The 24,844-nt window shown below is 49.1% G+C and overlaps 1 protein-coding gene across 2 annotated transcripts; it reads right to left on the reverse strand.

Annotated features, from left to right (window-relative positions):
* Positions 1-1,542: 1,542 nt before the first annotated feature.
* Positions 1,543-19,626, reverse strand: DENND2D (DENN domain containing 2D). 2 transcript variants are annotated; one of them, XM_012751682.2, is made up of 12 exons: positions 19,463-19,626; positions 14,639-14,814; positions 13,626-13,738; positions 12,918-12,987; positions 12,095-12,172; positions 10,825-10,965; positions 9,083-9,231; positions 6,665-6,842; positions 3,586-3,627; positions 3,090-3,174; positions 2,508-2,747; positions 1,543-2,063 (listed from the first exon to the last, which is right to left on the reverse strand). In XM_012751682.2, exons 1-12 carry the CDS (start codon positions 19,518-19,520, stop codon positions 1,987-1,989), a joined length of 1,407 nt encoding a protein of 468 aa, XP_012607136.2. In that variant the 5' UTR covers positions 19,521-19,626; the 3' UTR covers positions 1,543-1,986. The 2 variants fall into 2 exon arrangements, with proteins under 2 accessions (XP_012607136.2, XP_075856083.1); XM_075999968.1 differs by lacking the exon at positions 19,463-19,626 and adding an exon at positions 15,382-16,537.
* Positions 19,627-24,844: the final 5,218 nt, after the last annotated feature.

Below are 24,844 nucleotides of genomic sequence, written 5' to 3' on the forward strand. Positions count from 1 at the left end.
ACAGAGAAATATATTAATATATAGGAAAATGCTAGGACAGATCAAGTTTTGAAAGCTAGAACAAAAAAGGAATGATAATTCTACTTTTTTGGCACAGTTACGTCTATTGTCTTATTGACACAGCAGGTGTTAATTATTTACAGTGGAAACTGAGGCCAGGAGAGGCTAAATGGCATACCATTGTCACTTGCTGTTTTTCAGAACGGAGACTGGAATCCTGATCTTCTGAATCCTAGTGCAGTGTTCTCTCCTACACCATACCAGGCATAAACCTAGATGTTGAGGGATAATTGAAATGTGTATATTCTCCCAAAATCTTTTTCAACTTAAAAGGGAATCTGGAAAGCACTCAGATAGTTGGTGTGTGCTTCCTTCAGCCCTAGATATACCTTCAGCATCAGGTCAAGGGTATATTTGTAGTAAACCTCTGCTGGCCCTAATTCTTCTTATATTCATATACCTGGTTGGGCATCAAAATCACCTGAAGAAGCTTTTTGAAAATACAGATTCTTAGGTCTCATACCTACAAATGATTTGGCAGGTTTGGGCTGGCGCCTCAGAGAGTATTTTCATAAGATTTCTAGGATTCTGGTTCCTGTTCTGAAGCCTTTTGAGGTATGATTAGGTTTAGGAACCACTGCCATAAACTACCAGAAAAGATGTAATTCTTAGAAGCTGTGAAGAGTCACAGTATAGTTAGGGGTGGCATATGGACAGTGGGATATCTGCTGCCTGCACTATGTCTCTGCACTCTCAAAACCAAATTACATTGGCTTTAATTTCAGTTTGATAGCCCCTGCCCCTCTTCCATCCTCCAAACACTTTTGTGTTCTTTGTATAGAATTCAGGGACTTCAGAAGGCCATACTCACATACATTTAAAAAAAAAAAAAAAAAGTGGAATTTGGAAAGGTAAGACACTTCTAAAAAAGTTTCCCACTATTTGAACAGAAGATATTAGAGGTACAGAGGGAGGAGAGACTAGTGACCACTAAACTCCTTTAGACTGTTTTCTCAAAGGGGAAAAATGTAAAAGAGGAAAAATATCTATGCAAGCATCCCTCCACCTTTAGCTAAAGAACTGAACTGTGCTTCTCAAAGACCAGTTGGAGGTAGAAAGTCTAAGACTGAAGGACCAGTCCAAATGAAGTGATGGACGAACAGACCTACTTATGGAAACCAAATAGCGTTCTTCACTGGCTTTTGTTGACTGAAATTCCTACCCTTGAGCTGCCCTAGACTGCAGCTGCTTCCCTCTGAATTGCAGCCTCTCCTCCCAGGATTCTGGAAAGCAAACCTGACTAGATCCAAGGACTCTGCTGCCCATTGTCCAGTGCTGTTGCTGCCTTTACCAATATCTCTTACCCTTCCTGTTAGAAGAAGTGGAACTGCTAACCTCAATGATTCTACCACTCCAAACACAGCCTCAGGTTCAGGGCCACCATGACCAGGGCCTCCACTTCTCATCCGTCCACTCTATTCTCATGTTTATTGCCCCATTTTCCTGGTTCTCCCCCCATAGTGGAAGCCAAAGACACACACATAAGCAATAAGATTTTCCTCTTTACTCTCATCCTCACATGTCCACAGACCTTTTTTTTGTGGAGGGCCTAAGCCTTTGGGTCACAACTCTGTTCTCTGTTGAAGATTTTTGTAATGGCGGTCCCCAAGACAGGGCAGTGGCAACAACTTTTAACCAAGTGTCTACAACACCTGTACTACTGTTTCCGGCTCTGTGATACCTCCGCAAAAAAATGCAGCTCTGGGCCCAGTTCTGTGAGCATGGAGTCAGAGCCCTCCAAAGTCCTGAAAAAGGCGATACCAGGAATACCAAACTCAGTCACTAGTTTGAAGCAAGACCTGGATGGTGGACTTGGAAGGAGGCTGTGGATTCTGGGGGCTGAGAGCTTCCCTGATCCTACCACTCTGGCAGGGGCTGAAGTCCAGCACTGACCAGTAGGTCTAGTCTCTCTTGTTCACACAGCTCTTATTTCACAGTCTTTTCCCTGGGTTTCTTCTGTTTCTTCTGTTCCTCATATTCAAGTATTTTCTGTTGGAAATAGCCTGTGGGTTCAGATACAGGTGTTAGAGGCATCTAATCTGGTCAGGCAGACTATGATGAGCTCAGGAGAATTGACCAGAAATTTCTGCTCCCCACGCTCCTTTACCCCCAACCCCACCCCCACACACATGACCTTCCCTGCCTCGATTGCCCAGTATTTGTTTGGCTCAAAAAGGGTCCCACAAACAAGAGGGTAATTAGCAGAAATTAGCTCTAGATTCAAACAAAGATAAAAGGGCCTGGTCCTGCTGCCTGATAAATGGAACAACTTCTACATAATATCAGCCCATGAGATATTTTCTTAGGTTTCATGTTACTTCATTGCAACCCATTAATAAAATTATAGCTATTTTGTGAGCCTCTATGAGAAATACTCTTTCCTCCTCTCCTCTGCATCCTAGAGGTAACCATCTCTGGACCTAGAACAGTGGGGGCTGTCGCTGTACCTTCAGGGGGATTCTTGCTCTTCTCGGCTTCCTGGATGAAGAGGGAGAAGAGCTGTGTCTTCACAAATTTCTTCACAAATCGGCGGTTGGTCTTGGAGGTCAGAGCCTTACAGAAGGACCGTTCTTGGAAGTGGCCTTGCCCATTTGCCTCCCGCTTGATATAGGAAGCATAGTGGCCCACGGTTTTGACAAAGAACTGCACAAAGGGGCCTGAAACATGCTCGTTGATTTCTTCTGAAGCTGCAGGGGACATATAAAGTCCATCTGAGAGGATAGCAGAAGGATGAAACTACCTAAACTCAACCTCCAAGTATGGCTTTCATTGCAAGCTGAAAGCTCCTGGGGAAATCTATGGGGTAGGGTTCGTGATCACTGACTGATTGAAATGGAAGCCTGGTTATGTGTTCTCTGCCATTGCTGAGGAAGAATAAAATCCCATACTCAAACTTCCCCTGAAATGTAGGCCTCTGGGACTGGCCTGGACTGCTGAGCGAGTTCATTTTAGTTCTGGAAGGAAATAGTTGAGAATCATATCCTCGATCTACCTGGAGAAACCCCAAATAAGAGGGGCCTAGGACTTACTCTTTAACTCATCAATCCCCCGACCAAGAGAGCCCAAGATGTCCTCCTGAAGCTTTGGTGGTAGGATGTCTTTTTCATCACCGACCTAGGAGAGGACAGGGTTAGCTCAGTGATAAAGCAGGAAGGAGGTATGGAGTGCAGGAGGTTGGTAAAAGAGCATGAGAAGGACATGAATTCTATACCCCACTCTACCCCCAAATTATCCACCACATAGTAGAGAAACAACAGAAGCTGTTTCTTGGTCTTCAGTTTGACTGTAAACATTAGTGAGCGCCCCTCGAATCCTGTGGTACTTGGTTTATACCCCCTGCTCGAAATGCACTAACACTGACTGCCTTGCAGTGAAGTCCCCTGTATCTATGTGCTCCTTGAAAGAAAAATTTTGTTAGCACGGGTTCTCACTCAATAAAAGTACTTAATGTTGAAATAAATGGAGCATGATGAGACTACAGTGCTTGAGTTAGTGGTGGGCCTGCAGGGGAACCCAGACACTTACCGACAATAAGAAAGTTCCTTCACAAAGATTCACCAGCAGGACCTGAAATAAAGATATTATAGAATGGCTTTTTCTCTTTCCCTTTTCTCATAGACCTCAGGAGGACTTGCCATCTCCATTTCTGCCTGTGGCTGTACCTTTTTCAGCCCACACAGTAACAAAATCAACATCAACTCTCATTTCCTGTCTGGCATTCTCCTTCCTCACCATTCCCTTCTGGAAATCTCAGTTCCCTTCCTGGGGAAAGGGTGTGGGTGTGTGTGTAGGAAGGTAGGAGAAAGAGCTAACGTGGAAGAGGAATACAATATGGGAAGCCACAGCCAGTCGCTCCCTTAGTAAAACATTGACTGCAGAAATTGCTTGTATATGTGGAGCATTTAGTACATGGCACACATGAGTGTTTTACCCATTTCATCTCATTTAATCCTCACAACAGTCCTGTGAAGCACACAGATACCGCCTCCATTTTGTAGGTGAGGAAACATCCAAAGAAGTTAAGTTGCCTGAGTTAAGTCACACTGCTAACAAGACCAGTTTGTTTCCAAACCTAGATTGGGACTACATTCCTCTCTCTACAACCCCTGCCATATGGGACAAAGACTAGTGCCGTTTGATTTTTTTTAATGCTTGTAACAATTTTATGTACATTTGCCTGGAATTCTACAGAAAAAACTCAGAGCTTTGGGCTTCCACCAGGAAACTCGGCAAGGGAAGAAAATGAGCCCAGGATCAACAGGAAGAGGGAAGGAAAGAAAGTGAGGAAACCATGTGTCTAGGTGGGTGAGATAAGCACAGGGTTGGAACTTGGAGGACCTGAGTTCCAGTACTAGCTCCATCGCTGCCTGAGTGGCCTTCAGTCTAGACCAGAGATTACAAAGAGGCATTCTGCTGACTGATTTCCATGAGCAGATCTATTTCTTTCATCTTCAGAGTGTTTTTTTAAATAATTGGATTTGTTTCCAATGTTTAAATTGGAATATTTCACACAAAATTTGGATTTTCGCCAGCCTGAGACCCTGTCTCTACAAAAAATAGAAAAATTACTCAGGCGTGGTGGCGCACACCTATAGTCCCAGCAGCTACTCAGGAGGCTGAAGCAGGAGGATCACTTGAGCCCAGGAGTTTGAGGTTGCAGTGAGCTATGATGATACCACAGCACTCTAGCCAGGGCAACAGAGCAAGACTCTGTCTCAAAAAAAAAAAAAAAAAAAAAATTGGATTTCTGGCTTCTCCTGAAAAGTCAGAGTTCTAACACTGGTCCTGGTCCCCATTTCTAAAGGGCAACTTTCGGATAGAACTGAGTAGCAGCTGCTCCCTTTAGACAGGGTATGTGCTCACCAGTTTACTATAATCTCCCAAATCCAGTCAGTGTTGGTCATTTAAATGCCTGCTGGTCTTATTTTTAGTTTGTGACCCTTTGTCTTGACAATAGGGTGAATGAACCCTCCATGTTCCCTTCTCCCAAACACAAGAAAAGAGAGAGACTGGAAAGTATGCCAAAAAACAGCATGCACTGTAATTATGCATCATCAGGGGAGGAAAATTGGACTAGTCCAGGCCTGAAAACAACTTGTATACATGGGCTCAGATGGCTTCATGCAGGAAAGGCTACTGGGGGAAAGAGTGTGTACGAAGAATTTCATTTTGCAAGGTTGTTCCAGTATTTGGGCATATTATTGTCTGTAGAGTAATCCCTTCAAGAGACCTTATATGGGAAGTCAGGGGATCCCCCCAAAACCCACCCCCCCCCCAGCCACGTGGCCCTCCCCTTCCACACCCCCTGCCCATTTCACAGAGCAGTTGCTTTGGAATAAAATAGGCCAAGGCTCTTGGATAGTGGGAGCCGGAGTCTGGCCACCAGGGGTGGAGCCACAGCTTCTGAGGAGCTGGAGCTGCAGAGTCAGGAAGTTTCATAACTTGTGAGGTTGGGACATTTATTGCTAAACACGGGGCTAATACTCTGTCCCAAGTTAGTCACAAGGCTAATGCTGGTTGAAAGGTCATGTGTACTCAGCAGTCTTGAGGAAGGGTGGGCAGACTGAGGAAGCAAAGAAGGGAAATGCAGCCTGTTTCATTACTTCCCAGCAATGCTTTCTATAAGAGGGGCTTAGGTTTTATCTATGCTACGTTTCCCTGTTGCCTGTGTGGCTCTGGATAAGTCAGTTGAGTTCCCTGGACCTCAGTTATCTCTTATGTAAAATGGGGAAACCCTTCCAGTAGGGCTGGCTCTGTGCCTCTTCATAGCTAACTTCCAGACCCTGCCTCTCCCCTCGGTAAGCTCTTTCTCTGCACGGAGTGAGTCAATGGTTAGCCAGGGCAGATATTCCCAAGTACCTCTTCTGGCTTACGATACAGCAACATGCTGTCCTTTGAGAGTTCCCACTGACAACTGAAAGCAGAGCACGAGTTTTGAGTTGTTTTTCCAACACTGGGGATAGATTTGTGCTGTTAATGCCCATTTTCACAACCAAGGCCTCTGGTGTGTTTGAGGCACTGCCAAGAATAAGAAATAAGAAACTAATAAAATCAAAGGGGATTGGGTCCTGCATTCTCATTAGCCAACTGAGCTCTGAGCTATTCAGAACGATGGCTTTTGCTGCAAAAATCTGCATTTCCAGGACTCTTAGGTTGCAGGAGGGTTATGTTAGCTCACTGACATGGAATCTAAACAAATTCCAGTGGGGTGTGTGTGATATAGACCGGCTGTGTCATCCATTTGGGTGAGATGGGACACCCCAGAGATGGCTCATTAGGGCTAGCTGGCAGAGGACAATCTGATGACCCCTAGATAAGCCAGGAGCTGCCCCTTAAGTCTAACGGGAAAGCCTTCAGGAAAAGGAGCCAGCCCTAATTGAGCATCAACTATGTGCCAGGCATCAGGTTAGGAGCTTTATGCACATTATTTCCCCCACTATCCTTAAGAACTGAACATTGTTATCCCCATTTTACAAATGAGGAAGCTCAGGCTTAACGAGGCTAGGTAACTTGCCCCTAATCACACAGCTGTTCACAGCAGAGCTGGGAGCTGAGTCCAAACCTGCCTGACTCCAAAGCACTCCCTCTGCTTGCAGCATCATACCTCTTCCATGGGGCTGTCCATGACCTCCTGCTGAAAGCGCATTTGTACTCCAACCATGAAGGGAGTGGGGCAGCAAACGGTGGCCAGAAGGCTCTCGGGGACAACAGGGATGTAGGTATGTGCCCAGCTGAAGGGGTAGAGCAGCGCGGCAGCAGCGTGGATGCACTGAGACAGGGTGCTGGCGCAGAGGAGAACGAGAGTCAGAGAGGCCCCTGCACCTCCGCCCCTCCACCCCTCCAGCCCACCACCCGCAGCAGCTACTGCGGTGCCGCCTGTGCCGTGCAAAAGGGCAAGTCTGGGTGCCAAGGCGGCCACAGAGCTTGCAACTGCGCATTGCTGGGAGGGGCGGGACAGAAACCAGGAGAGGCTGAGACCCCACTAACCAAGAAAGGCACCTCTATTTGACCATTCTTTTCCCAGTGAGTCTTCTTCAACTCGCCACTGGCCAAAAATAAAAGTGACCCCAAAGAAGGGAGGGAAGAGTGGCCTTCATGCAAGCAGGTAAGTGATGGAGCCCCTACTCTGTGCTCACAACTGCGCTAAGGATGTGGATACCGGGAGACGGGGAGACGCTGACCCTGCTTTTAAAGAACTCACAGTGTAGTGAAGAGGCAATGTGTAAACACAGGGGGCTCAGTGGAGAGGCAAAGCCTTTTTTTCTCATGTCCAGCCGTCCTCATCCCCAGCCCTTACCTCACATGGCTCTCTCTGGCCACTCAAGCTTATTAAATATTACCAGGTTGGTGCCTGAGTTAACTTGGGAAATTCTGAGGTTCCAGGAATCTCTGCCCAGCAATCCCTACATGGAAAGTCCCATGGAGGTAGCTCCTCCAGCCTTTCCAGTGAGGCATTCCCCCTCTCATTGCTGCCCAGGTCACAGCTCGGCCCCACTCCCCACCCTGCCACACACACAGCCCCACTCTGTCCTCCACCAGCTTTCCTGGCTCTTCACTTCTCCAGCCAAATTGCCCCAAAGCCAAGGCCAACAAAAACAGAAGCGGGAATCGTCGTTTCAATTCTTGGTATCAAGCTAGCACTTCCTGAGTTAGCAAGATTGAGTCTCTGAGAATCTGGCCAAGGCTTAGACTGCCTGGAAGTCCCCACCCTACGTGAGCTTCAGGGATCTGACAAACTCAATGGGAAGGAAGTGGGGAGTGCTGGGATTTCCCTGGAGAAAGCTAGCGCCTGAGAGGTGAATCCTCCCAACCTTCACGTCCCAAACTCTCATCTGAGGGGGAAGGGCCAGAACCTAGCTCCAGCCACGCGGAAATTTCTGGTTTCCATACAGGACTGGGAGTGGAAGAGCTATTTCCAAAGCAAAAGATTATGCCACTTCCCGTAAGGATTATCCTACAACTTGTTCCTTTTTGGTTATCACTGATTTTTGTAGAATTTTCAACACACAGACCCTGTTCCCTACCCAGGGTTCCTTTCTCTGAAACCCATGCCATTCGCATGCCCCTCTGACTTCTGTTATTTGAGTCCCTAACATCTTTTTCTTCTTCCCTAAAAGAACCAGGGTTGTCTGCCCAATATCATTAGTTCTCTCCTTCTGCAGATATGAATACAAGCTTCACACCTAACTGTTTCATGATTTTTTTTCTTCTCCATTCTGTCACATCTCACCATGTCTTTCTCAGACTTGAAGCCCCTCAGAGGTAGAGGCCAAGACATGACAGTATCCTGCTTCGACTATACACAGGGATATACTCAACTGTGAAGTTCCTACAGATAGCAACTAGCACTTACTAATATGCCTGGCAGGGTGCTAGCCACCCGATGTGCATTATTTCATTCAATTCCCACCATGACTTTATGAGCTAAGTACAATCATTAGTTCCATTTTACAGATAACGAGATCATGACTTCAAGAAGTTAAGAAACTAACTCAAGGGAAACATCATAGTTAAAAGTGGAAGAACAAGATTTGAACCTCATTCTGCTACAATACAGTTTGCATCACCTTAAGATCAAGGACCATTGCTTCGTTTGTATCTTCCCAATGCTTGGCACCTGGCAAACAGTTGGCACACAATAAATGTTTGTTGAATGAGTAAATAAATGGATAGATGGGCCTAACCTTCATGCTATTATCTGCCTTCCTGCCCTGTTCTCCACCCTCCTCCCCTCCCTCAGCCTTGCAAGGGCAGAATCATGTCTGCATCCACCCTAACTGGTCTGCCCGGGCTGTCTTTCCTGCTCTTCTCAGACTAGATCAGGAAACTTCTTCAGGCCCAGGCAGCAGTTTGGAGGCAGGGGAGGCTGTTTCTCTAGGCTTAAGCTGCAGATGGAGGAGCTGGAAGCAGGAGGGTGGGGACAAGGGCCCTACAGCCCAATTTCCTTGGAGAGCCTCAGTCTCTTCCCTGGAACTCGGGGATGCCAGCCAGTCCAAGTGAGCCATTCAGCAGCGGGGCCCACCTGAGACCCTGTGCCAGGAAGATGATTTTTCTCTCCAGCACCGCAGAGGCAAAGATCTGAAGTATCTGTTCAAAACTGAGACAGCGCAACAGAGAACTAAAATCCACGTGTTCTAGGTGGGAGTCCAGGGGCCGTGTCAGTGAAATGAACTGTGGGGAAAACAGAGAGAGACAGAGGGAGGGTGTCACTACACTGCAAGATCACGCAGGCCCGGGAGTGCTGGGCTCTACCAGGCTCTACTGCTTCTCTGCCCAGGAGTGAACCTCATCCTGTCTTGCTCCCCCACTAAAATCCCATCGATGGCTTTCCGAGAACAGCACAGGTATAATTTTGAGCATGGCCCATAGGTCCTGCTCCCTCCCTCCCTCACCTCCCAGAACATAGTCCCCCCCACCTCTCCCCATGCTTCCCTACACCCACTTCTGTTCCACTTTCCCAACCGCAGCACCGCTCATGCTGAGCACTCCCCAGCGTTGCTCTGCTCCCTTCTTTCTTACCCTCCCTCAGGTCCCAGAGGCCCTCCCTGGCCACCTAATACCATCTTTTTTCTCATGTAGCACCCTGGCTTTTTCTTTCAACACAGTTGTATAATTCATAATTATATATGAACTGGTATGTTTACTTATTTAATGTCTGTCATTCCTACTGGCCTTTTAGCTCCATGAGGTCAGGGATCATTCACTTTGGTCACAACTGCATACCCAGAAAATAGTATAGCTTAGCACACAGCAAGCATTGGGTACTTATTTTTAAAGTAAACATCTTCCCATGAGGAAGCCAAGCTGCAGAGGAGCACGCAGACTATTCAGAGTTCCTGGGTCAGGAACTGCAATTTGTAGAACAATGTTCCATTTGCTGCCTCAGTCAGCTTGGTGCCTTACAACAACGGCAGCCCCCTGTGGCTTAGGTGGGGACCCAAGGGTGGGGACAGATGATAAGAAATAGATGGAGGCTATGATGTAGAGATAGAGGACAGACACTGGAGAATAAAGGCAAGTGACATGTTGGGTGCTGGGGGCAAAGTTCTTTCTAGTACCAAAAGCCTCAACTTACAGTTTATTTATTATATATAAAAGTCAAGGTGGCTTGAGCAGTAACTAGGTGCTTGGGGGTATCAGGTTACAAGTATCAGAAGATTGGGGCTTCATCAATTCATGAGTGGATTAATAAAATGTGGTATATGTATACCATGGAATACTACTCAGCTTTAAGAAACAATGGTGATATAGCGCCTCTTGTATATTCCTGGATACAGCTGGAATCCATTCTACTAAGTGAAAAGCCAGTGGAAAAACCAGCACCACATGTACTCACCAGCAAATTGGTATTAACGGATCAACACCTAAGTGGACATATAGGAGTAACATTTATTGTGTGTCGGGAGGGTGGGAGGGGGAAGGGATGGGTATATACAACCACAATGAGTAAGATGTGCAACATTTGGGGGATGGACATGCTTGAAGCTCTTACTCGAGGGGGGAGGGGAGAATGGGCAATATAAGTAACCTTAACACTTGTACCCCCATAATACGCTAAAATAAAAATAATAATAATAATTTTAAAAAATATAAAGACTATTGGGGCTTGATTTTCAGCTCTGCCAATCATTCTAGCCAAGCCCAGCCCACCTGGGCTCAGTTTCTCTGCACTTTAACCTGGTCAATGGAAGAACAGTGGTGAGAGGTGCCAAAGAAGCCCACCCTCTCCAGCCAGGAAGGATCTTGCCTTTTTTGCTAACACACCTCAGTGCCCGAGTCCGGGATGAAGCTCTTAAGGGTGACAGTCTTCCCAGGAGCAGGGAAGGCCGCCTCTCGGAGGCCCTGCATGAACGGGTAGATGACAGCCATGGAGATCTGATGCCTCTTCTCCACTTCATCCAGGATCTGCAGGGAAAAGGACCCACAGGAGGCATGGCTCAAAGGAATGCTACTGGGTGAGCAGCAGAGACCCCATGTGCCCCTGAACATCATAAGGTTCTCACGCTGGTTCAGCTAATTCTCATGTGTCTTCTAGGCCCCTCCACCAACTGCTCCTCTCCCTCCCTGGCAGAGACTGCTCTCAGGCTAAATAGCCTGCTGTTTATCTCCCGCACGAGACCTGCTTCTTCCTGGCCTTCTTCGCTGCATTCTCTCTCTACCAATCCATATTCCTCCCTTCTCTTAACACCAACATAAAACTATGTCCCCGACAAAGTCACACCAGAGGAAACTCATCATCCACAATGGTGCCAAGTTCATTTGTGCTGGTTGAAGTGGAAGCCTAGAAGGCAAAGCCTCTTGGTGCCATTCTGTCCTCGAGACTCCCAGGGCCAGGGCCAGCCCCCACGCCTCGAACACTGCTCTGCCCAAGCAAAGGATGACAGTTTCCTCCTCCCCTCCTCCAAGGGTCCTGCTGGAGGCAGAGCACAATGAAGCCCTTTCTGGCCACCACGGCAGGCCCTGTCCATGCTCTCAGGTCCTGACTCGGGTGTCCTGGCACTCAAATTAGCTCCAGCAGAAGTACTGGGGACCTCGGCTGCTCCCCTACCCTCGAAGGAGTCAGAGGGAATCTCAGGTCCCCTAGTGTATAATGACTGTCTTCATATTTGTTTAGTGCTCTGCATTTTATAGAAACTTCTAACATATCAGCTCATTTGAGCCTCACACCAGCCAGTGAGATAGGAAGGGTAGGGATCATTATATCCACTTGGCCGACGAGGAAACTGAAACTCAGGGCAGAGCACTCCTTCCCCCTGTCCTGCTTCGATGCCTTCTCCCTCAGCTAGAGTGGGAACAGTGGCTCTCTCTGCAAGGGATCCAGTCCCCTAGATTCAGTTTCCACTTTTCCCTAAAATCAAGTCAAGTCCAACCTCTTCTTTGCCTCAGCTTCCCCAAGTGTGCCTTGATGCTGACCCTGGCTGCAGGGGAAGAGCTCCACTAAGGGCTCAGGTTGCACAGGCAGGGCAGGCAGCCAGGCAGAACCCGGAAGCTGAACAGGCCTAGCAGGCTCTGAGGAATCCCGTTCCACCCCTACCTTGGAGAACAAGCCGAAGCAGCCGATGCAGCTGATGATGCAGTACACTTTGGGAAGGCGAGGGCCAGGGCCGGCGGGCTGGGGAGGGGCAGAGAGGTGCCTTCAGCGCTGCAGCCTCCCCAGGGACTTCCCTCAATGGGGGCTGGTGGGGCACAAGGCTGGGGGATGGGGGGCGTAATGGTGAATGGCAGGCCAGATGGAGAAAGGCCTGGCTATGCAGAGGCTCCATTCATGGGACAGGCTGCAGGGAGGTCAGAGCGGCCACCAAGGTCAAAAGAAGAGTCCTTGAGGGCTCTGAAAGGGCTCAGGGGTAAGCACTGCTGCTTTCAGTACCATCACAACCTGGGGTCAGCAGAGAGGAAAGCAAGTGTGTCTCAGAGATGAGGAAATGGCCAGGGAGGAAAGCACTACAAAGGGAACTTGGAGAATCCTCCTGAGACCTAAGATTTGAACCTAACTGTCCAAATCGCAGCCTCTGCTCTGGGAGGCTCCAGGGGCCAAGGCAAGCAGGCCTGGATAGAGAAGGCATGAGGAGCAGCAGTTGGAGCCTCTCACACAGAGGAGAGCTATTGAAAGCTGGGGAGAGCACAGCCCAGAGCATGGCCGGCATAGGTCCCCCAGGCGGGCCAGGAGGGGCATTGGTCAGGTCTTCATTCTCGCAGGGTTACAGAAGGGGCACTAACATGGCAGCAGGCGCAGGGCTGTGCTCTCTACAAATACTGCTGCCAAGGAGCCTGGGCTTTTGCAACTGAGGCTTGAGTAAGCCCAGCTGTGGAGCTGAGCAGGCTGCAGAGAGGAAGGGGCAGTTCTGAGCTGCACAGACCAAGAGGCGCCTGCAGTATCCAATCTTTCTGCTCCCATCCACATTGGTCAGAACGAAGGAGAAGGTCTCCCTAAGAAAGAGCAGACAGGCTTGGTTTGCATTTTGCTCACTGGATTCTAAACAGGAAGGCAGTCGGCATGAGAGGGCTAGAGAGGAGAGCAAAGGGGAGCTGCTGATTAATCACAGTAACACCAGTCATTTATTAAGCCCTTGGTGTCAAGCCCTAAATGCATCATCTCATTTAATTCTCAAAACAACTCTTTGAGGTAAGTTCCATTATTATTCCCACCTTAAAGATGAAGGAACTGAACCTATAAAAGGGTGTTTCTTTTCCAAGGTCATGCAACTCAAATGGTGGTGGAGCCAAAATTCAAACTCAGGCAGTCAAATTCCAGAGCTCATGCTGTAAGGGGCCACAGGCCTTCTGCGGAGCCCAGCTCCTGCCAATGGCAGAGTCAAAAGCACTGACTACCTCCTAGGACAGGTAGGAGAATCCCACCCTTATTTGAACAGAGGTGACTGGTCACACTGATAGCGAATATCCTTGGCCTTGAGAACCCCCAGGCAGGATGTTTATAAATGAATCAACTGCACTCCCTGGCAGGAAGTCAGCATGTGCAGCAGATGAGGAGGCCACAGGAGCCACATGGCCCACACTTGTCCCTTCTCCCCGAGTCAGACACCCCTGTCCCAGGGCTGAGTACTTACCTGGGGTACTCGGTGAGTGGCACCCACTCATTCCCATCTGGGAAGCAGAACAAGGGGATGGCTTTAAGCAGCCTCTCCTCCTCCTCCTGCTGGCCCCGAAGCAGGTTCTCCCGCTATAAGAAAAAGACAAAGAGACAAGTAGACTGTGGGGGTGGGCACAAGGGCAGGAGGGAGGGATTGAGGGCTGGTGGGCTTCTTTTGAGGCTTGAAAGCAGTCTGAGTTTTTCCACTGGTAGAAGGAGGGCGAGCAGGTGTCTCTGGCTGTCACTCTGCACAGTCTGCATTCTGAGTCTGACCGCAACCACCCCAAAGCTGAGACAGCCCACCCTGGGCCAAGTCGACATGAACTTGGGTTGCACTTCAGTAGCCGGAGGATCTACATAGTCAGAAAGGAGGTCAGGGCCACGCTGAATGCAGAGAGGCCCTGAGATGACCTAGCCCTCTGGGAAGACAAAGTCAGAGAGATGCCACATCAGAGAAGAGAAGCGGCCAGCTCAGTTGCCACGCCTGCTAATGAGAAGGGTTAACAAGAAGCATGTCCTATTCCCACCCTCACCCCACACAGGATGAGACAAGGAAGAGTGTGATGCTTGGGCTGGGACAGAGAGCTGTGCCTGCCCACCGGCCATGTGCCGGCCCCACCCTGTCCTTCCCACATAACCCATGCAGGGGACTCCTGGGAGGTCTGGCAGAAGGTAAGCTTCTCTACAGAGAAGGGCGACTGAAGATGGAATTTGGGAGAACTAGGAGGTCCCAAAAGGGACAAAAGAACTAGCCTATTTTCCCTGCTAGGAAGCTTAGGTCAGGCCCTCACAAAGAAGTCAGACCTAGATTCTGTGGGTGATAACAACAGAACTAGGGCTGAGCTAAGAAGGAAATGGAGAGCAGTGAGCCCCAGCTCAGCGCGGCTCCAGACGCAAGCCCTGGCCGCGTGGGCAGAAGGAGATGGAACTCCACCACCACCACCACCTTTCAAACACCCCAGTCCTGTCTCCCCCTGCCCCAGTACTTACCTTGGGAAACTGGTAGGTGATCGTGGGCTCATAATCATCCCCTAAATGCTTTTTTTTTAGAGAAACCACAACAAGGTATTCAAAGAAGTGCTGGCCTCCAGCAAAGTTGAGCAGGGAGTACTCCTGGGCTCTTTCCGGTTCCTTTACAGCTTCCCCCGGATTGTCCTGGGGAGGTCCTGAAACGGAGACACCAGGGCACTTCAGAAGCTCATTGATCCATTCCCAGAGTGGAGCCTGTGAGAATCTAGGTGACTTCCATGCTGAGATACCTGGAGCCTGGCCAGCACCCCTGGCCACGGAATAGGGTCAGAGCCAGTTGGGCAGTTTCCACACCTAAGCTGGGAGACTGGAAACCATGGGGACCCAAGAGGAGGAAGAAAGAAACCACTGATGTGGAAGCCAAGGAAATGTACTGGAGAGGCCACATGCAGGCCCTAGGCCCCAAGGAACCACGAGACTCTGCCTACCGGCAGGGTGACCAAGGCAGTCCCAGAACAGTGTGCCCCGAGAGTAAACTCCTACTAAACAAATCAGAACAGGCCCAAGGGGTGTGAGACTGTGACCTTACAGAGGGCATGACCAACTCTAAAAGCCAGCAGGGGAAGTCTCCTGGCCCAGTCACATGGGGGACCATGTGGAGGTCGAGATATAAAGGAAGAGGAAGAAGGGGCATTTCAAGAAAGAAACAGCCCTGACTAAATGGGTCACCCTATAAACAAGGAAGTGGGCAGTCCAGTCCTGACCTGCTCGGAGCCAAGGCGGCCGGTGTCGGAAGATCCTGAGCACCCGGCCTACCACTCGTCCTTCCATCTCTGGGCCTTCCGGGCAGGGAGGACTCCCCTCTCCCGCAACACAGACTGGCTACAGAAAGCCTGCTGCTTCAGTCTCCAGCCACAACTCTATGAAGCCAAGCCACACGCTGTATTCCAAAGAGGGGAGAGCAGTTTCCATGCTGTGCACCCCATGGTTGAGCAAGAAAGACGTGACAGGACCCAGGAAGGCAGCAGAAGCCAGCACTGACAGAGGCCGCATCCTGGCACTGCAGCACAGAGCTCAGCTCCTCCCAGGAGTCCCAGGGTGTGGTGAGAGAAAAGGTCATGAGCAAACACCTCCAAGGCCCAGCTGCTTCTGGGTTAAGGGCTTTGAATTCTGGGCTGGCTGCAGATTGTGCAGGGAGTTTGCTTACAATCTCAGGACAGAGAAGAATGCCTGATCGCATCAGATTGTGGGTGCTGGAAACTCACCAGTCTCAGGACAAGGATCTTGTACCCCTACAATGTTGGCTGCTGAACTTCACTTTTCAACTTGGTCAACAGCAGCTGAAAACCCTTGCAAGGCCATTTGCTGCATTCCAGAACTTCCAGGACTTCAAGACGCCAACCGAGAGCACAGGACCAAACTCTCCCTGCAACTAGGATGCCACTGCCCTCCTCTAATTAAAATGAATAATTATCCAAACAGATTAATTCTTCAAGCAAGAGAGAGTCCTGGAAATAATATGGACCCAAAGCCTCTTCGCCTGATGGTAAAGTAGAGAGCAAAGTCCATCTCTGAGCTGAGACTTCCTGATATTTCAGAAATAATTACAAACCTGGGCAAAAGCAGAGAGTTCTGTCTCCAGCACTGCGTCCTAGGAGAGTCCCTCTTCCCAAATAGGAAGCGCTGACTCAGGAGACTGTCCCTAGTCTAGTGTAGGGGACTGGTTGTACCAGCAGCCTAAAGGTCATTCAGTGGCAGTGGAAAGCAACCAGGTGATTAACGCCCTCCCCTCCTCCTCAGCTGTCCTCCCTGTTGGGCCAGGTCAATGCTTCTGAACAAGCTACAAGCAGAGCTGCTAGCTCACTGCTGTGTCTGCAGACTGGGGAAGAGAGAAAAAATAGCAATAAATTGCCTTGGCTTCTCACAGACACCCATGAATGAGTAAATGTAAAGGGAAGGAGGGAAAGACTTTTGCAGGAAGCTGCCTCAGAGAGAAGGCAGGTGGCAAAAGGGTTTGGGGCCAGTGTCTGCCACTCCTGCAAAGAATTAGCAGCAAGCGGTGCTGGGTTGGGGGAGACAGTTGTCGTGCTCCTAAGAACTCTAGACCTAGCTTTTGTGGGACTAAAAGGCCATGACTCCTGGAGGAGCCCCAGTCACAGTAAATAAGGAAGTTCCAGATGCTGGAAGGGGTGATCATAGTGAACCAGAACACTCAGAGCCATCACCACACCTTACTTGCAACCTACACAGATTTGTTGCACAATCCTCACTGCCTGTCTGGGCAGCAGACATCTTCCTGATACCGATGGGGAAACTGAGTCATAGAGTAATTCAGAGGCTATTTAAAATTAACAAGACCTGTTGGGGATGGGAATTATGAAAGCTCCCTGTTCCATGCTCCTGTCTTCTGGCTACACTCCACATCAAACATCTCACAAAGGTTTGCAAAGGGCTCTGAGAACCAGAATCTTCTCACTGATCATTCCAGAACCTCAAGAAACCATGCTTTTCCCTAAATCCTTTCAGCTGCATTTTCAGCTCATTTTCTCCTGCTTTATCACGAGAGTCAAGAGTATGGCAAAACTTGGATATTCTTGAGAAAAAAAGTAACTAGATTTCTGGGACGAGGTCCAAGAAATTTAGCAAATGACTACTTTCTCTGCCCACCCCCTGTTTGAAAGGAGTTATCTATCAATAGAAAAGAAAAGCATAAGAGAAATTAACATCCATAAACCTCATATGCTTCCTATAAGTCATCTTCATTTAATCCCCAGTGCCCTAGAAAGGAATTATTATCCTGAGTTTTAGTTAAGGAGAGAGTCACTTTTTCTAGGGAAGTTGGGAGTCTGATTATACTTGTTGCTCCCCCCAAGAAGCTGCTCCCACAGCCACCTGACTGGAGTCCCAGAACCATCTAGAACTCCTGTCCCCAACCTCCGGGCCAAGGACCAGTACCAGTCCGTGGCCTGTTAGGGACCAGGTGGAAGAGCTCTGCCACCCCAACCCCCTCGGAAAAACCATCTTCCATGAAACTTAAGGGGTTGGTGGTGCACAGAAGGTGAGTGCCCAGTGGTGGCAGAAGGCGAGGGGGGTGGGTCGACAGGGGCGGGGTGGAGCAAGCAAAGCGTCATCTGTATTTACAGCCACTCCCCATCACTGGCATCACCACCTGAGCTCCGCCTATCCTATACCCACCCCTTCAGGTCAGTGGAAACATTGTTCTATGAAACCAGTCCCTGGTGCCAAAAAGGTTGGGGACTACTGATCTAGAATATAAATGAGGGGACCTTCTAGAAACTTGACCTAGGAAGCTGGCCCTTCCTTTTCCATCTCAGCTGCTCTCAACCCAGGAACATCACCTCACCACTCCTACCCATCAGGATAATTACACACACACTCTCTCTGTGTCTCTCTGTCTCTCTCTCTCCCCTAATGCACAACTGTCCTGGGGGCAGGAAGGCAAAAGAACAAGGAGAAAATCCCCAAGAAGGTGGAGGATGGTGTGGAAAATGAAGAGAGACTGACAGATGCTAGAGCTCAGGGCAGGTACTCCTGACTGTTCATCTTACAGTTAGTTCCCCAGTGCTAGGAAGCTCCTACAGGCACCATCATCAGCCCCCATGTGGGTGGGGACAACTGGAACGTCTCCTCTGGGCCTTAGGGGACAGACCCCATCATCCACGCAGACTTCCCAGGGTCTGAGAAGACCAGGAAAGACCATGTCAGTGCTCCCCAGAGAAGGGAGAACACCTCTGCTCCAGCACCCAGCAGCCCCAGGCCTCTGCCCCCGCCCCTGGTCTCTGACCTCCCCCATGGTGCACAGAGATTGGAGACCTGTGTTTAGAGAGACACAGCAAGGGCTGGGGGTGGTAAAAGGGCTGGGAATGGGACAAAGAGCATAACACTCAAAGGTCACTGCGGTTCAGAGAAGGGAGCACTGACCACCCCCTAGAGTCCCCCAACCCTGGGGCTCGGAGTAGGAGAGGCGCTAGCTGGGCTTCTTGACTTGCCAGTGTTGGAAAGGGTAAGCTGCCCGGGAATGACCCCTGCTCACTTTCTAATCCTCTCTTTTCTCCTGAGAAGGTGGGACCTCTGGACAAACAAAGTATCTCAGAGTTACGGCTGCTCAGCCGCAGGACCAGCTAGTGGTAACCGGCAACAAAAGTTTGTTGAATGAATGAATGAATTTCCCGTTTCACTGATGGGGGCTGAGGCTCTGGGTAAGAGTGACTTGCTTGGGTCACACACTGTCAAGTTGAGCGGGCTCTGTCCCAACTCTGCCCAAGGTCACGCTCTGCAGGGCACCCGGCCACCCTTGGGTGCGAGTTCCGGGGACCAGTTTCTGTGGCCCATGGCTACCTGCGGGGCAGGGGCAGGGGCGCCCCCTCCCAGGAAGTGGGCAAAGGCCACTGCCAAGTCTCCGAGCAGCAGGTGGGGCGGAGCGGCAGGCCAACGCGGGCTGAGGCTGCGCCTCCGGAGGGCGCCCGGAGCTTCAGGCACACTGCGGTTGCACCACAGCTTCCTGGATGGAAAGACACGTGGCCCTGGGGCCCCACTACGGTTTCCTTTGCCCGGCGCCTCCCCCTCGCCCCCGCAGGCCTGGCCACTTCGCAGTCCCTCGACCCCGCCCCCGCCCCCGCCCCCGCCTGACCCTCCTCGCCTCTACCTGCTCTCGCTCGCGCTCTCCTGATCCCCGCGTGAGCCCCTTGAATCCCCCTCCAGAGGCTCCGGGATCCCGCCGCGTGCCGCCCTCCCCTGGACCCGCACCACCCCGGCTCTGGTGCCCGCTCCCCCGTGCCCGCGCCGTCCCCGCGCCCCAGCCCCGGCGCACCCCGCCAGACTAACCCCCGTGGCCGCGCTTCAGTCTCAGGCTGGCTCGGAGGCGGCGGCCGAGCCCATCCATGGCCCCTCGATGCGGGCGCCCGCTCCCGGGTCCGCGCCGGCCCCGCCCCCCAATCCTTGACCTCCGCGGTCCCGACACTTTCACTTTCGCGCGGGGGGAGGCCGAGGGGACAGGTTCGGGGCGGGGCAGCGTACCTTCCGGGCTCCGGCCCAACCCCTGGCGCACCTGGGCGGGCCGCTCTGCCCTCGCCCTCTGCGGGCGGCGCGGGGTGCCCGAGGGCGCCCGACGCGCGTCCGGGAGGGGCGGCGCCACCTGGCTCCTACCCTCTGTGGGGCGCCCCGGGAAGCCTGACTTTCCAAACCCCGGAGTCCGCGAACGCGCTGTGGCGACTCAAGTCACCGCCTTCCAGGTGGCTTCCGACTACTCCGAGAACGGAGCAGTTTTCAGATCCTCAAACCTTTCCAACCCCTCTGCTTCTCCCCCCTGCAACTGTTTTAGCCACTTGGCCATCTCCAGGTCTCTTGTCATGTTTGTCCTTCACCCTCGGGGCTTCTGAGGAGGGGCTGGAGTTGCGGATTAGGGTCCTAACTCTGCCCTCCATCCAGTCTTGTCCTTGGACAGATCAGCAAAACGGGGGTAATCCTTGCCCTGCCACTCCACAGAGAAGTGAAGTTTGCAAATGGAAAGCTCTTTATAAACTGTTATGTGATACAAATTTAAGGAACTATTTTGTCATCATCACTGCAGCTAACCCCACACCCCTTCTAATCCCAAGCCCCAATGCAGCCTTTCAGCTCCTTCTTCCTCTTCTCACTTTCCTTGACTTCCAAATACGCCCAGACTTCAGACTTTAGGTATCAAACATGACATTTGGGTCTCCTGAGCCCACTTGCTCCGGGGGGATCTGCCCTGGCTCCCCTCTCCCTCCCAGCACATTTATCTGTAGGGGTAGGAAGTGCATGGTCCATCTGGAGTTTCACTATTTACCAAGGTTTTAGTCTGATGTCAGGAGTGGTAGGCAGAGGGAAGAAGAGAGTTTGGCAGAAGTAAGCCTCAGATCTGTGGACACGATCTCCAGAGCCACAGACCTCTTTCTTCTCCCCATGCACTGCCCCCAGGTGACTCTCTAGTCTCAGAATACGGGTGAGCAGGAGTTGAGAGTCCAGCCCTAGTATTAAATGTCTAGTCTTAGCCCAGAGATTCCAAAAGTTGACTAGACTATGGGCGTATGCAGTTTTGCACTTAATTACACAGTCTGTTTCTGTTCCCATTCTCCGTGTATTCCGGCACACAAGAATACATCTCTTCCCCAAGTACCTTCTCTTGGCTGGACCCATGCCTTACACCTCTCTGTGTAAGGAAAGTAGTTGCTCATGATAAATTTGCCTAATTGATTATTTTTTTTTTTTTTAAACAGAGTCTCACTCTGTTGCCCTGGCATCAGCCAAGCTGACGGCAACCTCAAACTCCTGGGCACAAGCGATCCTCCTGCCTCAGCCTCCCCAGCAGCTGGGACTACATGTGCAGCCCCACACCTGGCTAATTTTTTCTATTTTTTGTAGAGACGGGATCTCGCTCTTGATCAGGCTGGTTTCAAACTGCTGACCTCAAGCAATCCTCCTGCTTTGGCCTCCCAGAGTGCTAGGATTACAGGCGTGAGCCACACTGTGCCTGACCTAATTGGTTAAATACTATTGTGCCTTCATTTCCCCAACCTGTTCTGTGGTGTTCCCAACCAAACTGCTTCCCTTCTTTAAAAACAAATGAAAAAAAAATGTGCACACATGCACCAAAAAGACAAGTACAAGAATCTTCATGGAAACTTATTTGAAATAGTCTCAAACTGGAAATAACCTCAAATGTCTATTAACAGTAAAATGAATGAAATGCAGTATATTCATACAGTGGAGTACTGCACAGCAATAACAATAAATAAACCACTGCTGTATGCACTAACATGGCTACATTGCACAAACATAATGTTGAGCAAAAGAAGCCAGACACGAAAGAGTATATGATGTAAGTTTCCATTTATATAAAGTTTAAAACAGGCAAAAGTAATCTATGGTATGAGAAGTCAGGATGGTGTTACCTTTAAGGAGGAAGGAGGAAATAATGATTGGAAAAATACCACACGACTTCTGCAGAGCTGATAATGTTCTATTTCTTAACTTGGTGGTAGATTCACAGGTGTATCCACTATGTGATCATTCTTTGTGCTGAACACTTAGCTCTCTTGTATATGTGTATAAGACTTTAAAAAGGCTTTTAAAAGTGTCCATTAGGATGTTAGGATGACATTAATGAAGGTAGGGAAATGGAAATGGAAGCTAGTTGAGAAAGAAATAAAACATTATTGGGATGTGGGGAGGTGGAGTTAAGAATAATCTACATTTTTGAGAAGTGTGGATAACTGTATGAAAAGGTTAATTTGGTGGGTTAACGTGCGAAAGATTGGAGCACTTTTACAGGTATAGAGACAGGAGCCAGCAAGGAAAGAGATTCAAAGCACAAGCAAATGTGCAGATGGAACATGTCTGGAAGGAGACGATGAGAGGGCAATGGGAGGCATAGATAGAATTTTGGCTTTAAATGAGAAAAGAACTTTATTTGAGGGGGGAAACAAGAGAAGAGAATGTATATAGATAACGACAAATTTGCAGATAAGGAAGTAGGAAATTAAAGGAGACCACAAGGGGCCTTAGTTTCTGCTAAGTGAAAAAGTTCTTTTTCTTCTTGTAGCTGCCACATCTTACCATCCCTTGGATAATTCCCCCAGTCTGGCTGTGGAGTGGAAGAAAATGACCCCAGTCTTCCTTTTTTGAAGGTCTTGAAAGGAAGCACACAGACAAGTTGTGTTCAGGGAGACAGCATGACATAGCAGAGCGAGCCTGGGCGTCTGAGACAGGCAGACGTGGACCTGAGCCCACCCTGCCCGTAACATTCCCTGCAGCCTTGGATCAGACATTGCTCAAGCCTCACTGTCCTGAAATAATAAAATCAACTTCCTGGGCAGTTGTGAAGATTAGAAAGAATATATTTGCAACCAAACTCCAAACTTTACACGTACCTTTAATCCTCAAATCATTGTAGTCTCAGCTCCATCTCTTTTAATTGCATAAAGTACTGTCTTTTTTTCTTTTGTTTTGAGACAGAGTCTCACTCTGCTGTCCCAACCTGAGTGCTATGGCATCAGCCTAGCTCACAGCAACCTCAAACTCTCAGGCTCAAGTGAGCCTTCTGAGTAGCTATGACTACAGGTGTGTGCCACCACGCCCAGCTAATTCTTCTTCTTCTTCTTTTTTTTTTTTTTTAGTAGAGATGGGGGTCTCACTCTTGCTCAGGCTGGTCTTGAATTCCTGAGCTCAAGCAATCCTCCTGCCTCAGCCTCCCAGAGTGCTTGGATTACAGGCATGAGCCACCATGCCCGGCCATAAAGTACTATCTTTACAGGCTCCTATCTCCAAGTATTTCTGAAAAAACTCAAAAAACACTTACACACTCCAAAGACCAATTCTGGTACTTTCTTGTCATCAGAATCTACTGTAGGTATCCAAACTATTACTTTCTCCTTCTGCAGCAATACCCATTTGTTTCAAGACAGGCTTACTGTTCTTCCCTGTGCCATTTTGCCTAACTTGGACATTGACCCTATCTTCAATTTCATACAGTGATAGCTGAGATCAGGAATAGTTTTGTTAAGACTTTGCTGAAGGTTTGTTAAGACTTTGCTTTGTGATAAGAGAAGTACGTCATAAAAGGAGAACTTGAAGACAAAGTATCACTGCTCTTGAGGTCTGCACAGGGGCCCTCTTCTGGGCACTTCTCTGTTTACTCCTAGAGCTGCCCTCCTGTTGCAGAGACCAGCTGACCCAACTCTAGTGGGAATGCCCTCGAGTCCAGCCCTGCCTCAGTATTCTCATATTCCAGAATGATTGACAATGGCAGTGCTTATTATGTTCAGGGGGAACACTGCCCCTGTTTCCATCAAGCCATCTGAAGCCTTGGCTTCCTATCTCCTGTGAGAAATAAGTCGAACAATAACCTACAGATCTTCCAGAAATAAGCAATGATATCCAGATTAGGAAAGAACAACTGAACATTGAAAACAAAGATGACCTTTTACATTACCACAAAGAGCTCCTGGAGCTCATGTTCTCAAATCTCTCTCTTCTGGACACGGTCTCTATATTTGATAACCCAAAATCCACTGGGGTGATCCTCCTTGAAATGAAGTGCCTATGTGAAAGATCTTTCCTTTTTTTGTTCTCTGGCCTCATCTTATGCAACTTTGTCCCTCTTTATACATCCTTCTTTCCATTCGTCCAAAGTGCCAAGATCTTTCTGATCCCAGCATTTTGCACATACTGATCCCTCTGCTTGGAATGTTTTTCCTCCCATTCCTTACCCCACTAACTTTTGTTCCTTCTTTATATCTTGCTTAAATGATCTTTTCTGAGAAGACTTCCTTGACCCCCTTTTCCATTTAAATCAGATCCTCCCATTACAACCTTAAATCACATCATTTCCTTTGTTTCCTTAAGAATATTTATGACAATTTGCAATTACATATATATTTCTGAGATTATTTGTTCAACTACTCTCTCCCTTTCTAGAGTTATTTTCAGGAGACATATAGTGTCTCTTTTGCTCACTTCTATATCCTCATTGCCAGACACACATTAGATAATCAGTAAAGTTTTTTTGAATGAATGGATGAATGAATAGGTAGCTAGTCTGCCATGAACTTCTATCTCTAAGGAAACAGAAAATTAATTGAAACATTTTTCATCTTATAGGTTTTACTCAGGGCAAACTCTTTGGTTGCTGAACACCTATTTTCCCTTTTACCCCTGCTAACAGAGGCTTTGCTCATTGGTGTATCCGATGGGTGGAACCTGACCATGGTAGTCCCAGTCTCCTTCCTTGAGACTGACTTATGCTAGGCATGTGCTCCAGCTCTGGCCTGGGAGAGGTAAAGAGATGTTTATCCTAGTGTAAGAAACAAGGTGAGGGCCGGGCGCGGTGGCTCATGCCTGTAATCCTAGCTCTCTGGGAGGCCGAGGCGGGCGGATTGCTCAAGGTCGGGAGTTCGAAACCAGCCTGAGCAAGAGCGAGACCCCGTCTCTACTATAAATAGAAAGAAACTAATTGGCCAACTAATATATATAGAAAAAATTAGCCGGGCATGGTGGCGCATGCCTGTAGTCCCAGCTACTTGGGAGGCTGAGACAGAAGGATCGCTTGAGCCCAGGAGTTTGAGGTTGCTGTGAGCTAGGCTGATGCCACGGCACTCACTCTAGCCTAGGCAACAAAGCGAAACTCTGTCTCAAAAAAAAAAAAAAAAAGAAAAAAAGAAACAAGGTGAGGCATGCTGAGGATTT

This window comes from Microcebus murinus, chromosome 2 (genome assembly GCF_040939455.1).
Source record: "Microcebus murinus isolate Inina chromosome 2, M.murinus_Inina_mat1.0, whole genome shotgun sequence".
Lineage (NCBI taxonomy): Eukaryota > Metazoa > Chordata > Mammalia > Primates > Cheirogaleidae > Microcebus > Microcebus murinus.

Bases quoted from the DNA above. Each gene is read 5' to 3' on its own strand.
- DENND2D (XM_075999968.1), bottom strand. From the start codon at position 15,448: ATGGAAGGACGAGTGGTAGGCCGGGTGCTCAGGATCTTCCGACACCGG. The intron at 12,173-12,917 runs GTCTGTGCAGCT...GCCCCTCCCCAG, and splicing joins GATACTGCAGGCGCCTCTTG to CCCGCCGGCCCTGGCCCTCG. The intron at 3,175-3,585 runs GTAAGTGTCTGG...GTCCTCTCCTAG, and splicing joins AAGGAACTTTCTTATTGTCG to GTCGGTGATGAAAAAGACAT.